The sequence below is a fragment of the Triturus cristatus genome, chromosome 8, assembly GCF_964204655.1.
Source record: "Triturus cristatus chromosome 8, aTriCri1.1, whole genome shotgun sequence".
NCBI lineage: Eukaryota > Metazoa > Chordata > Amphibia > Caudata > Salamandridae > Triturus > Triturus cristatus.
In genome coordinates, this window is record NC_140591.1 from 1,679,437,152 (window position 1) to 1,679,449,930 (window position 12,779).

The 12,779-nt window shown below is 50.7% G+C and overlaps 1 protein-coding gene across 1 annotated transcript in view; it reads right to left on the reverse strand.

Annotated features, from left to right (window-relative positions):
- Positions 1-203: 203 nt before the first annotated feature.
- LOC146808589 (uncharacterized) overlaps positions 204-12,779 on the reverse strand; it is a 116,058-nt gene continuing 103,482 nt past the window's right edge. Inside the window, exon 8 of the mRNA XM_085623608.1 lies at positions 204-906. Coding sequence (XP_085479734.1) covers positions 884-906 — 23 coding nt within the window. The 3' untranslated portion in view covers positions 204-883. The remainder of the gene's footprint in view (positions 907-12,779) is intronic.

The window sequence follows — 12,779 nt, forward strand, 5'->3', positions numbered from 1 at the left end:
ATCCTATCAAACTATCCGTGCCTGTAAAGGGAATGAATCATCTGATTTCTAACCAATCTGCTTTCTCTGAAGGAAGAACCACTTTCCCTAGAATCACCTTAACAGTTCCTCCCTCAGGTTGGTCGATTGGACCATCTAGTTGAATGTAGGTTTGATGTACAATCTTAACACTCTAAAATATTCAAATAAAACATTCACTAAAATAACCACCCGACACATTTATTGAACATTAATTTCTCGTTTATCTAAATTAAATGCAAGTTAAACTCAGTACAATGCAGCATCATCTTTTTCATATTTACCTATTCTGGCTATTTGTCGTTTTCTAAGTCAGAACTGGTCCTCAGTACATCAGTCAAAGTTTCTGGCTCAGTCAAATGGCGTCACCGTCCTCTCCGTCAGCGTAGGGACCTCGGTTCATTAGTTCAGGAAAAGGATGGCTCTAAACCTCTCTAGACTACCAATATTTATACCAAAAATTACATTAACAAAGTTACATTTCCATATTCTCGTGTTTCTGGTTGGTTAAACCAAATTGGAAGTCCGGATCTCACGGCAACATTCAGGAAAGTTCTCACCCGCTAAAGGGTTGAAATTCTATAGTTCTTTTAGAATGGTGAAATTCATAGTAGCAAAGTTTGTTGCAAAAGGATGCGACCCTGACAAATTGTATCTTCTTTTGTCCTGCACAGGTCCGGTTTACCATCTCTTAATTTACGATAAAATACAAATTTTGCACGTTCAGGGGCATCTGGCTCCCTTCCCGGATTAGTCGTCATGGACATGGTGCCTCAGGTCAGCCAGAGGACAGGGTTGTAGTCAGTGCAAAGCGTCTTTTCCATATTTTCATCTACTCGAGAATAGGCTGCGGTTGGTGGCCATTTTATAGCAGGCCACAATGGTCAACTTAAGCAAAGAAACATAAAATTATAATTAATACATGGAAATAATTAATACAGTGTTATTCCCCTGCTAATACCTATATGTGTGTGCATTTATCTAGCCATATGCAACATCTAAAGCCATTAGTGCACGTTTATTTTAAGCGCAAATCACAATAACATCACATAAGCCACGTTTATTTTATTAATATGCGTACAAACTTAGTTTACTTATTATTTTAGCCATGCAAATGCATTCCCACGTGTATTCTTTCTGTTAATAAGGTTGATAAATACAAACACGGCAAACCATTAGTTATTATAATTAATCAGTAGTACTTCTAGTATAAACATACGAAAAATAAAATAATGGAACAGGTGTTTCATTTAAAAGTATTATACTTGCTCCAGCGCTCCAACGAAGGGGCAGCATTTCACGTTGCTGAGTCCAAAGGGACTCCAACCTGGGGGCCATTTGATATTTAGAAGTCCCAGGGGGACTTGGGGCCCAATTGTCTAGAGCCTAGAGGCTCCAACGCTACGGGGGCATAATGCTTTTCTGAGCCTGCGTGGCTCCCACGAAGGGCACATGTTTGTTTGTTTTGAGCGCCAGGGCGCTCCAACGTGGGCTCCATATTGATCTAAACTCCCAGTGCGCTCCACAGTACTTTGGGGCAAGTTGCCTTGCTATATTGGCGCACAATGATTTCAGGAGCCAGTGTGCTCCAGGGAGACATGTTGTTTTAGAGCCTAGGTGGCTCCAACGTCTTGGACACTGTTTCAGGGGCCATTGAGAGCCCATGCCTCCTATTTGCCTCCCCAGCTGCGCAGCACTTAGTGCCAGCTGCAGCGTTTAGGCCCTGTTCTTGTCCCCAGCTTCCCAGCAAGTAGTGGGCAGCTGCTACGTTTAGGTTCTGGCGCAACCTGGACTCTAATGTGGTTTTGGTGCTAGGAAATGTACTGTGTAGTATGTTTTGCGCACCCTGTGTTCATGCTTATGGTGTTAGGAAATGTACTGTGTATAGTATGTTTTGCGCACCCTGTGTCTTATACCTCTAAATGTGGTTATTTCTGCCTAGGAGGTTGTTTTACCTGTTTAGGTTTCTGTTAGGGAGATTGTACTTCCCTGTGCGATGTATGCCCCTAGTATAGTTATACTTAGGTGGTTAGGTCTAATGCGTTAGACTAATGAGAAATTGCATAATGTGATTTATGACCCTGTGATGGATGCAGGATAGGTTTTATACCTGATGCTAGTGTGATGACGCTGAGGTCATTATTGCGTCAGTAGTTACTGGTTGTGCTCTACAGTATACTTTGTGTTTCCATTGGTATATGTTCTACATTTACTATTGGTGATTTGTGCTAATTCTGACAGTGGTCCATGTGGCCCTGTCCCGTGTAAATAGTCCCTTGTAAAATTCTGCCCAGTGCCAGTTGGCACAGTGTAAATTGTGTGATTATTATCTAATGTGTTTATTATAATACAAAGGCTATATATAACCTTGTGTGGAGTTTCTTTTGTGGTGGGCCTTGGGTGTTGTTGCTGGGTGCGCGTGCAAACGCTTTACACATCGCCTCAGAGATAAGCCTGACTGCTCGTGCCAAGCTACCAAGGGGGTCAGCAGGGGTTAACTTTGGCGTGTAACTCCCCAGCCCTGACTTAGAGTGGTGGTTTCTGCCTGGCTTTGGCGCAAGCCCTAGCCAACCAGAAATCCCATTTCTAACACTTCCCCAGCGCCCGGACCCTCGGCTGGCTTGCAGGACGGGGGGCTCTCGCACCCCGGGGGCCTTCCGAATGGAGCACAAGCCCCAGGCCCGGTCCCAGCTTCCGAAACCTAGCCAGGCCAGGGAGAGCCTCCCCGGGCCCCCCAGTGGACCCCCTGTCCCCAGCACCCAGACCCTCGGCTGCAACCAAGGAGGGTTAAGCCCAGGCCACGTCCTCTCCCCGACGGCCTGCCCGGGATGCCCATAATTTTATCGCCTGTCTTGATAATATGCCCCAATGGGGCATATCAGCAACAACCGGCGATAATTATCGCTCAGCGCACTTAGCGCTAGGAAGATTATCACCGGCTAGCGTGGATTTTTTTCACTGAGATAGCGTGAGATTATCGCTGAAAACCCAGCAATAATCCCACCAAGTTTGGCGATAGCTTGCTGATAGGGCCTCACATACTTAGCCATGATATCCACCTTCCATAGGATATCATGGCTAAGTCAGTTTCAAAGCAGGCATAACGAAAGTAGCGATAACAGGGGTTATCGCTACTTTTCTTGTCGCTATGCTGCTTTGCGTGAGGCTTGATAATAGGAGAAATGTCTCTTAGCGATATTTCTCCCATTATCCTGGGGCGGAACGCCCACTGTGCATCTCTTTTGAGATGCAAAGATGGGCGTTAAGGGAAATGGAGATAAGGCAAGGTTTCACGCGATAGCGTGACCTTGCTAATATAGCGAAAAAATTATCGCCGCTTTTCGGCCGAAAACGGCTGCAAAAGCGGCGATAATTTTATATCGCCTCCTTGTAGATATGCCCCCAAGTGTCCATGAACAATCCTAATGTCTTTTACCGTCCTTGGCATGCGATACGCATGTACTATTTACCACTACTAGTGGCACGGTCCTTCCAAAATGCCTATCATCTTTGTGATTCTAACATTTGTGTTTGACTCACGTTCAAAGCATTTTGGCAGCTTTCGCGGTGCCCCGGATATAGACAACAGTGTGTACTAAGCAGGACCAGTCGTTGGCTAGCCCTGGTTGTGAGAAGTTGGCCTGATATGTAGTGCTCACTATTCTAGTGATCACTGTGTATCATTCCAAACGACCCCCATTGATGATTGGTTGTAAGTCAACCTTATAGACCAGCTATCCTAGTAGCGTGGATACGAGCAGTCTTAGGCTAAACTCTAGAGGGCGTGTTAAGCCAGCTGTTTACCATCACATATACCCCTTGAACACCAAGTGAAAGGACACCACACAAGTTGTTATGAAAATAAAGGATATTTATTTATAACAAGACTACCCTGGCTCTTTATGAGTCAGGGAGCTAAGCACAATACAAAACTCTTGGGAAAATACTTCTGGTTGCACAATTTACACAAATGCCCGAGGGCACGAAACCCTTACTCTGTAAGTGGAAGGGGAGAGGTTAGAAAGTCTAAAGTTACTGATTCCGGAGTGATCCGATCAGTGGGACTAAACGAAAAAGGAACTGGACACTTGTAAAGCGAACCTGCGATGGAGCACCGAAATGCTCGAGTTACCTAGCCCAGGGGCTGCGGCTGTGGAAGGTTCGGCAAGATGTCGGAAGTCCTCGTTGTAGTCTCAGGAGCCTGAAAGAAGAGTTGCTGGCAGGCGACCAGTGTCGATGTTCAGCGAGATCCAAGCCTGGATCGGTGAGGAAGGAAACCTGAAAGCAGAGGGGACTCAGTTCTCAACCGCTAGCCAGCGATCGGGTGGGTACCAGGAGGGTACCGGCTGAAGTCACCTCGACCAGGTGAGTGGGTGACGTCGGACTCGGCTGTTCCTTGGACCAGGAGGCGCGGCGGCGACCAGGATGGAGGGCGAGCTGTCCCACGAAGGTGTCTGCTGTCGATGATGCTGGGCCCAGGAATGGGGCAGCGGATCTTGGCAGTGGCAAACCCACGCGGTGGAGTCAAGATGGCATCTGGAGTGGACCAGGAGGGTCCGTGGTACTCCTCTGTTGAAGGGGAGCAAGAGCCAGTCTGGAGCAACCAGACTAGTGATGAAAACAATCGTGGTGCGTCGTGAAGAGGGCCACAAGCCGGTCGGCAAGTGGTCGAACAACGCGGTGAACAGCAAGGAGCGGAAGGGCCCCCACGCAGATCCCGTGGATGCTGGGGAGGCAGACTTCGGTGCTGGAGCTGCTCAGGGTTAGGGCTTCTCAAACCCTAGGTGCACTCACTCGAGGGTCCCTCGGTGGGCGTGCTAGATAAGCGTCGTGCAGGTTCTGAAGATGGCCGGTCCCGCAAGTCTCGTCACACCTACGGCTCTCAGCTGGGCTGATGAGGTAGGTAAAAGGTCAGAGATGGCAGGGAACTCGGGTCTCGTCGAGCTGGGCAGTCTTGATCCGTAGGAGAGACTTACAGCAAACCGCAAGCGCTTAGGTGGTGCCTGCTGGTGCAGGGTGGCTACTCCTTAGCCACAAGGGAGAGTCTTCAGAAATAGTCAGGAGGTCCTTTCGTGGAAAGTAGTTCAAGATTCAGAATTATCCGATTATCCAATTATCCAATTTGGGAAGGGGACTCGCTCCTACCTTTATTCTAAGAAAAGGGGCTGGCCCGTGACTAGGTTCTACCTATGGGTGGAGCCAGGAGGGGGGTGGTTACACCCCTATCCTTTGTCCGGCTTCGCCCCAGCTCAGGGGCTGGTGTGCCCCCGAAACTGGTTTGAGCCGGGCTATGCACAGTGAGCACCGGGGTGCCACTTGCAGTCACCTTCCTTTCAGCCCTGCCTACCTGGGATACACAAACCCTGTCTGGGATGGTGCTAACACCGCCCTCAACAGGAAACCCTTTGTCCAAGCTCCCCTCGCTGGAAGGTCTCCCAGCAGCAGGGGGTCAGACTTGTGTCTGGTGGCAGCATCCATTTTGTGATGCTGAGGCTTGAGTCAACTTTAACCGGGGTTCAAGGTTACTTCCATGTCGTGCCCCTCTAAAAGGGGGGAATGCTAACCCCGTCGCCAGAACTGGCGAGGGGTTCGTATTCCAATACGTATGACACCTTACTCGACATGTGTAGGTGATGCGATGCCAAAGTTAGCAAATAACCGTAAGGATTATAATGCACTCAAATGTAGTTGGCCCGCGTCACCATGGAACGGCTATTAGGACTTGGTTCCGCAAGCCGTCGACGGGCTCAGCTCGCGCCAGAGCACCGTCCCACATGATTCCCTGCACTCTGCCTTCAGGATTGGTAAGGCCTGCTATAGGAGTGACTGATAGGAATCCATGTGTCCATCTTAGGGTTAGGTGTAGGAATACTACACCTACAGCAACGGGTGATTACACCCCTTTGCCCCAGCTGTCGTGCAGCCAGTTGTGTCAGATTTGGGCGGCCATCCAGGGGTGGCATAATACATGCTGCAGCCCCTGGTAGGCCCTGGGTACACCGATGCCCTGGATACCTGTGGTATGCTGAGACAGGGACTGACAAGGCGGCCCAGTTCCAATTGGTGGATGCACCTAATGTACATGTGCGTTAATTTCGAGAGAGAACAGCTAGGCTGTGGGTCTGATTGGCAGGCCCACAGCCGGGGAAAGTCGTAAACCAATGAAGCAAAAGCAAAAAATCTGGGTGATCATAGGATTGCAGACCCTACTCTCCTACATGACCCCCCCCCCAAACTTTGGGACAATAAGCTAACCTTGACCAGGTGAGTCTTCTTGCTCTAAGTGGAAATACCTGGAGAGCCCATCTGCATTGCCATGATCAGTGCCAGGTCTATGCTCCACTGTGAAGTCCATCCCCTGTAGGGAAATGGACCACCTAAGTAGTTTGGGGTTTTCACCCTTCATTTGATTTAGCCACAAGAGGGGCTTATGGTCGGTCTGAATCTTGAAGTGAGTGCCAAACAAGTATGGCCTCAGCTTCTTCAGGGCCCAAACCACAGCAAAGGCCTCCCTCTCAATAGCTGACCAATTCTTCTCTCTGGGGGTCAGCCTCCTGCTAATAAAAGCTATGGGCTGGTCATGACCATCAAAATTCCGTTGAGATAGAACAGCTCCCACACCCAGCTCCGAAGCGTCTGTTTGGACAATGAATGGTTTGGAGTAGTCTGGACTCTTTAGGATAGGCGCTGTGCACATGGCCTGCTTTAGGTCATCGAATGCCTTCTGACAGCTTGCTGTCCACTGACTTTTTTTGGCATCTTTTTACTTGTCAGGTCGTTTAGCGGGGTCACAATGGATCCATAATTTCTGACAAATTTCCGGTAATAACCAGTCAGGCCCAAGAAAGCTCGAACCTGAGTCTGGGTGGTTGGAGGAGCCCAGTCCTGGATGGCCTGTATTTTGCTCTCCAATGGCTGAACCTGGCCTCCACCTACAAGGTGGCCCAGGTATACAACCTGTGTCTGCCCTATCTGGCACTTAGTGGCCTTGATAGTGAGGCCTGCCTTTTGCAGGGCCTCTAACACTTTCCTCAGGTGGACCAGGTGATCCTCCCAGGTGGAGCTAAAGACAGCGATATCGTCCAGATACGCCGCGCAGAAGTCGTCCAACCCAGTGAGAACTCGATTCACCAGCCTTTGGAAGGTGGCAGGCGCATTTTTCAAACCAAAGGGCATTACCACGAACTGATAATGCCCACCCGGGGTAGAAAATGCTGTTTTGGGCTTGGCCTCCTCAGCTAACCTGATTTGCCAATACCCAGCTGTCAGGTCAAACGTACTTAAGTAGCTGGCCGAAGCCAACCGGTCGATAAGCTCGTCTGCTCTTGGTATTGGGTGGGCGTCAGTCTTAGTGACTGCATTGAGACCTCTGTAGTCCACGCAAAACCTCATCTCTTTCTTACCGCCCTGGGTGTGAGGTTTCGGCACGAGAACTACGGGACTAGCCCAGGGGCTGTCCGAGGGTTCAATGACTCCCAGCTCCAACATTTTCTGCACCTCCGTCTTGATGCAGTCTCTGACATGATCAGGTTGCCGATAGATTTTACTCTTTACGGGCAGACTGTCCCCAGTGTCGACCTCATGGGTACACCAATTGGTCTGACTGGGCGTCAGAGAGAACATATGTCGAAAGGATTGAAGAACCTGTTTACAATCCTTTTGTTGATGTCCAGAGAGGCTGCCACAAAAGACAACACCATCTACTGACCCATCGTCAGGGTTCTGAGAGAGCAGGTCCGGGAGAGGGTCACTCTCCTCCTCCTGTCCCTCATCTGTGGCCATGAGCAAGCCCATGCCCTCCCTGTCGACATATGCCTTGAGCCTGTTTACATGGAGCACCCTGTGGGGGCTCTGGGGAGTTCCCAGGTCTACCAGGTAGGCGACCTCTCCCTTTTGCTCAATGATCGTGTGGGGCCCAGACCATTTGTCTTTGAGTGCTGCCGGGGCCACTGGCTCCAGCACCCACACCTTCTGTCCAGGCTGGTACACAGTCAGGACAGCCTTTTGGTCGTGCCAAGCTTTCTGTAATTCTTGGCTCGCCTCAAGGTTTTTAGACGCCTTTTCCATGTACTCCGCCATCCGCGAGCGGAGACCGAGTACATAGTCCACAATGTTCGATGCCGGCTTTCTGAGAGGTCTCTCCCATCCTTCCTTTACCAAACAAAGGGGTCTCCTTACAGGATGCCCGAACAGAAGCTCAAAAGGGCTGTAGCCAACCCCCTTCTGCGGGACTTCTCTGTAGGCGAACAAGAGGCAGGGTATCAGGACATCCCATCTCCGCCGAAGCTTTTCAGGTAGTCCATGAATCATCCCTTTTAGGGTCCTGTTGAATCTCTCAACAAGCCCATTGCATTGTGGGTGATAGGGTGTGGTGAACTTGTAGTTGACACCACACTCCTTCCACATTGCAGTCAGATATCCCGACATGAAGTTTGCACCTCTGTCTGAGATGACCTCCTTAGGGAAGCCCACTCTGGAGAACACTCCAAGTAGGGCCCGTGCCACCACAGGTGCTGTAGTGGTCCTAAGTGGAATAGCTTCAGGATACCTAGTGGCGTGGTCCACCACCACCAGTATAAACTTGTGCCCTGATGCTGTCTGGGGTTCCATTGGTCCGACAATGTCGATCCCCACTCGTTCAAAGGGCACCCCCACCACCGGTAGTGGTATGAGGGGGGCCTTTGTCGTGCCACCTGACTTACCACTGGCTTGGCAAGTGACACAGGAACGGCAAAACTCCTTCGTATCTTCGGACATGTGGGGCCAGTGAAAGTGTGGAACAATCCTGTCCCAAGTCTTATTCTGGCCTAAGTGACCTGCAAGGGGAATCTCGTGGGCCAAGGTAAGAAGGAAACCTCTCAGAGACAAGGGGATGACCAGCCTCCTGGTCGCACCAGGTTTGGGGTCTCTTGCCTCGGAGTACAGGAGTCCATCGTCCCAGTACACTTTGTGGGTACCTGTGGCGTTCCCTGCAGCCTCAGCAGCAGCCTGCTGTCTGAGGGGTTCAAGGGAGGGGCAGTCTAACTGTGCCTTCCCCAGGTCTTCCCTGGAGGGTCCCCCTGAGCCCAGAAACTCAACCTGACCAGGTTCAAGCTCTTTCGGCTCAGTTTCCCTCAGTTCTTTAAGGTCAGCCTCCTCAGAGACTTGATCCACGACCTGGGGCAAATGGGAAGGCGAAGCCTTACCCTTACTGCTCCTCTTCTTGGAAGGTGTCTGGTCCGTTCTTCCAGGATCCAGCACCTGTTCAGTGGGGCACCTTTTGGCCTGTGACCTGGTCACAGCAAGGACATGTGCTGGCAAGCCTAACATTTCCATGTGAGTCCTCTGCTCCACTTCTGACCATTGTGACGTTTCCAAATCATTGCCCAACAGACATTCTACGGGGAGGTCTGAACTAACCACAACCTTTTTCGGGCCACTTACCCCTCCCCAGGAGAAATCAACAACTGCCATACTGTGATTGGTAGTGACGTTGCTGGCATTGGTCACTAGGTAATTGGTACCTAGCATGATCTGTCCAGGGTCCACAAAGTTAGGCGTCACCATGGTGACGCTGGCACAAGTGTCCCTGTAGGCCTGAGCCACTTTTCCATTAATCAAAGGTGTCTGTCTGTATTTGCCCAAATTATTGGGACTGGCATCAGGGGACATATCCATATCCCCTGTACAGACAAGGACGGCCTGAGTGAGTGTGCCGACTAAGTCGTCACTCCCCTCGGTTCCCAAGGTTAACCCAACTAATGCCTTGGGAGGCGCACTACCACTGCTGACTGTACTAGGGGGTGCAGGTGCCTTAGGGGCTGCAGTGGTAGGAGTTTGCCCTCCTTTCTTGGTGCACTCACTAAACCAGTGAGTCTTATTTTTACAGTATTGGCACCACCTTTTTGACTGGCCTTCTTGAGTCTTCTTCTTCTGTGAAGCCTGACCCCCACCCTCTTTGGTTTGTTGGGGACCTGTCGAAGACTTCTGGTCATTTTGTTCGTTCTTGTTACTACCCTTCTGGTCTGCTTTCTTCTGACCACCCTGGTTCTGGTTCTGGTTCTGCTTGACCCTTGTTCTGACCCATCTGTCTGCCTTCTTTCCCAATTCTTGGGGAGAGGTCAGATCCGAGTCGACAAGGTGCTGATGCAACAATTGGTTCTGACAGTTGTTTAAAATATGTTCTCGCATGATAAGATTGTACAATCCTGTGTAATCAGTAACCTTGCTACCCAGCAACCAGCCTTCCAAAGCCTTAGTGGCACAATCGACAAAGTCAGTCCAATCCTGAGACTGAATTTTCTGGGTGTCCCGGAACAGCACCCGGTACTGTTCCGTGGTTAAGCCGAACCCATCAATCAGTGTGCTCTTCTGGACTTGGTAGTTGTTAGCATCCTCAGCTCTCGTAGTGAGGAGCTTGTCCCTTCCTTTACCTTCAAAGGAAAGCCACAGTACAGCTCCCCACTGACTTGGGGGGACGCACTGGACAGTGCAGGCCCTCTCCAAGGCAGTTATCCACTTGTGGATGTCGTCCCCTTGTTTAAAGGGGGGCACTATTTTACTCAGGTGTCTAGTGTCTATACCCCTGTCTTTCTCTCTATTGAGAATGCTGCCACCAGTGGGATCTAACCCACTCAATTTCTGCTCTCGGGCCAGAGCAAGTCTTTCTTTGGCGAGGGCAAGTTCTTCCCGCTCGATCCTCAGATTGACTTCCCTCATCTTCGCTTCATGCTCCCTTCTCTGAGGGGACGTCATTCCTCTCTGAGAAGATGCCTGAGAGACGTGTATGAACCGATCTGCCAGAGCCTCTGGAGAGAGACCTAGCTCGTCCGTTCCCAAGGTTAGGCCTGCTTGAGCGTGGGCCCGGGGCTCCCCCAGTTCCATTCTCATGCCTGCTTAAGTTGGTCCTTGTAAGCCTGCCGACTACCAATGGACCTTTGTCTGCCTCGTCTCCTGATAACTCCTCCTCGTCCTCCTCCTCTGTGTGGAGGTCGAGGTCGGGGTCACCGAGGGTTCCCTCTAAGGGAAGCATGTTCCCATCAGCACTGGGGGGACCTGTGTTGGAGGACCTCCTAGCATCGTACGCCTCTAAGAGACCTATCAGAATTGCGATGGTAGGGTTAGAACCCTGGTTTAGCTTCCTGGAGGCACACAGTTGTCTCATCTCCTTGAAGCTAAGAGTTGCATATCGTGACACGACCTGTGGAGGGTCACTGACCACTAAGGGAGTCTGCGAAGACTCTCCGTGGACCGACATGCTTTTATAGTGAGGTGTAAGTGATGCACCTACCTACACTATGTGTTTACCTACTGATCCCTTGCTAAGAGTTGTAGTCAGGGTGTGCTAAGCCCTGTTACACTACAACAGCCGGTTCAGTAGAACTCAGAGTATTCTAAGTTAAGTTATATGTACCTGGGTACTTATGTGATCTTTCACTGCGATATTCTTAGGAGACGTGTGTGGTAAAACAACAGCAAGCTCAAATCCCAACCGCTGCTCACCAATGTGAGAAGTTGGCCTGATATGTAGTGCTCACTATTCTAGTGATCACTGTGTATCATTCCAAACGACCCCCATTGATGATTGGTTGTAAGTCAACCTTATAGACCAGCTATCCTAGTAGCGTGGATACGAGCAGTCTTAGGCTAAACTCTAGAGGGCGTGTTAAGCCAGCTGTTTACCATCACATATACCCCTTGAACACCAAGTGAAAGGACACCACACAAGTTGTTATGAAAATAAAGGATATTTATTTATAACACGACTACCCTGGCTCTTTATGAGTCAGGGAGCTAAGCACAATACAAAACTCTTGGGAAAATACTTCTGGTTGCACAATTTACACAAATGCCCGAGGGCACGAAACCCTTACTCTGTAAGTGGAAGGGGAGAGGTTAGAAAGTCTAAAGTTACTGATTCCGGAGTGATCCGATCAGTGGGACTAAACGAAAAAGGAACTGGACACTTGTAAAGCGAACCTGCGATGGAGCACCGAAATGCTCGAGTTACCTAGCCCAGGGGCTGCGGCTGTGGAAGGTTCGGCAAGATGTCGGAAGTCCTCGTTGTAGTCTCAGGAGCCTGAAAGAAGAGTTGCTGGCAGGCGACCAGTGTCGATGTTCAGCGAGATCCAAGCCTGGATCGGTGAGGAAGGAAACCTGAAAGCAGAGGGGACTCAGTTCTCAACCGCTAGCCAGCGATCGGGTGGGTACCAGGAGGGTACCGGCTGAAGTCACCTCGACCAGGTGAGTGGGTGACGTCGGACTCGGCTGTTCCTTGGACCAGGAGGCGCGGCGGTGACCAGGATGGAGGGCGAGCTGTCCCACGAAGGTGTCTGCTGTCGATGATGCTGGGCCCAGGAATGGGGCAGCGGATCTTGGCAGTGGCAAACCCACGCGGTGGAGTCAAGATGGCATCTGGAGTGGACCAGGAGGGTCCGTGGTACTCCTCTGTTGAAGGGGAGCAAGAGCCAGTCTGGAGCAACCAGACTAGTGATGAAAACAATCGTGGTGCGTCGTGAAGAGGGCCACAAGCCGGTCGGCAAGTGGTCGAACAACGCGGTGAACAGCAAGGAGCGGAAGGGCCCCCACGCAGATCCCGTGGATGCTGGGGAGGCAGACTTCGGTGCTGGAGCTGCTCAGGGTTAGGGCTTCTCAAACCCTAGGTGCACTCACTCGAGGGTCCCTCGGTGGGCGTGCTAGATAAGCGTCGTGCAGGTTCTGAAGATGGCCGGTCCCGCAAGTCTCGTCACACCTACGGCTCTCAGCTGGGCTGATGAGGTAGG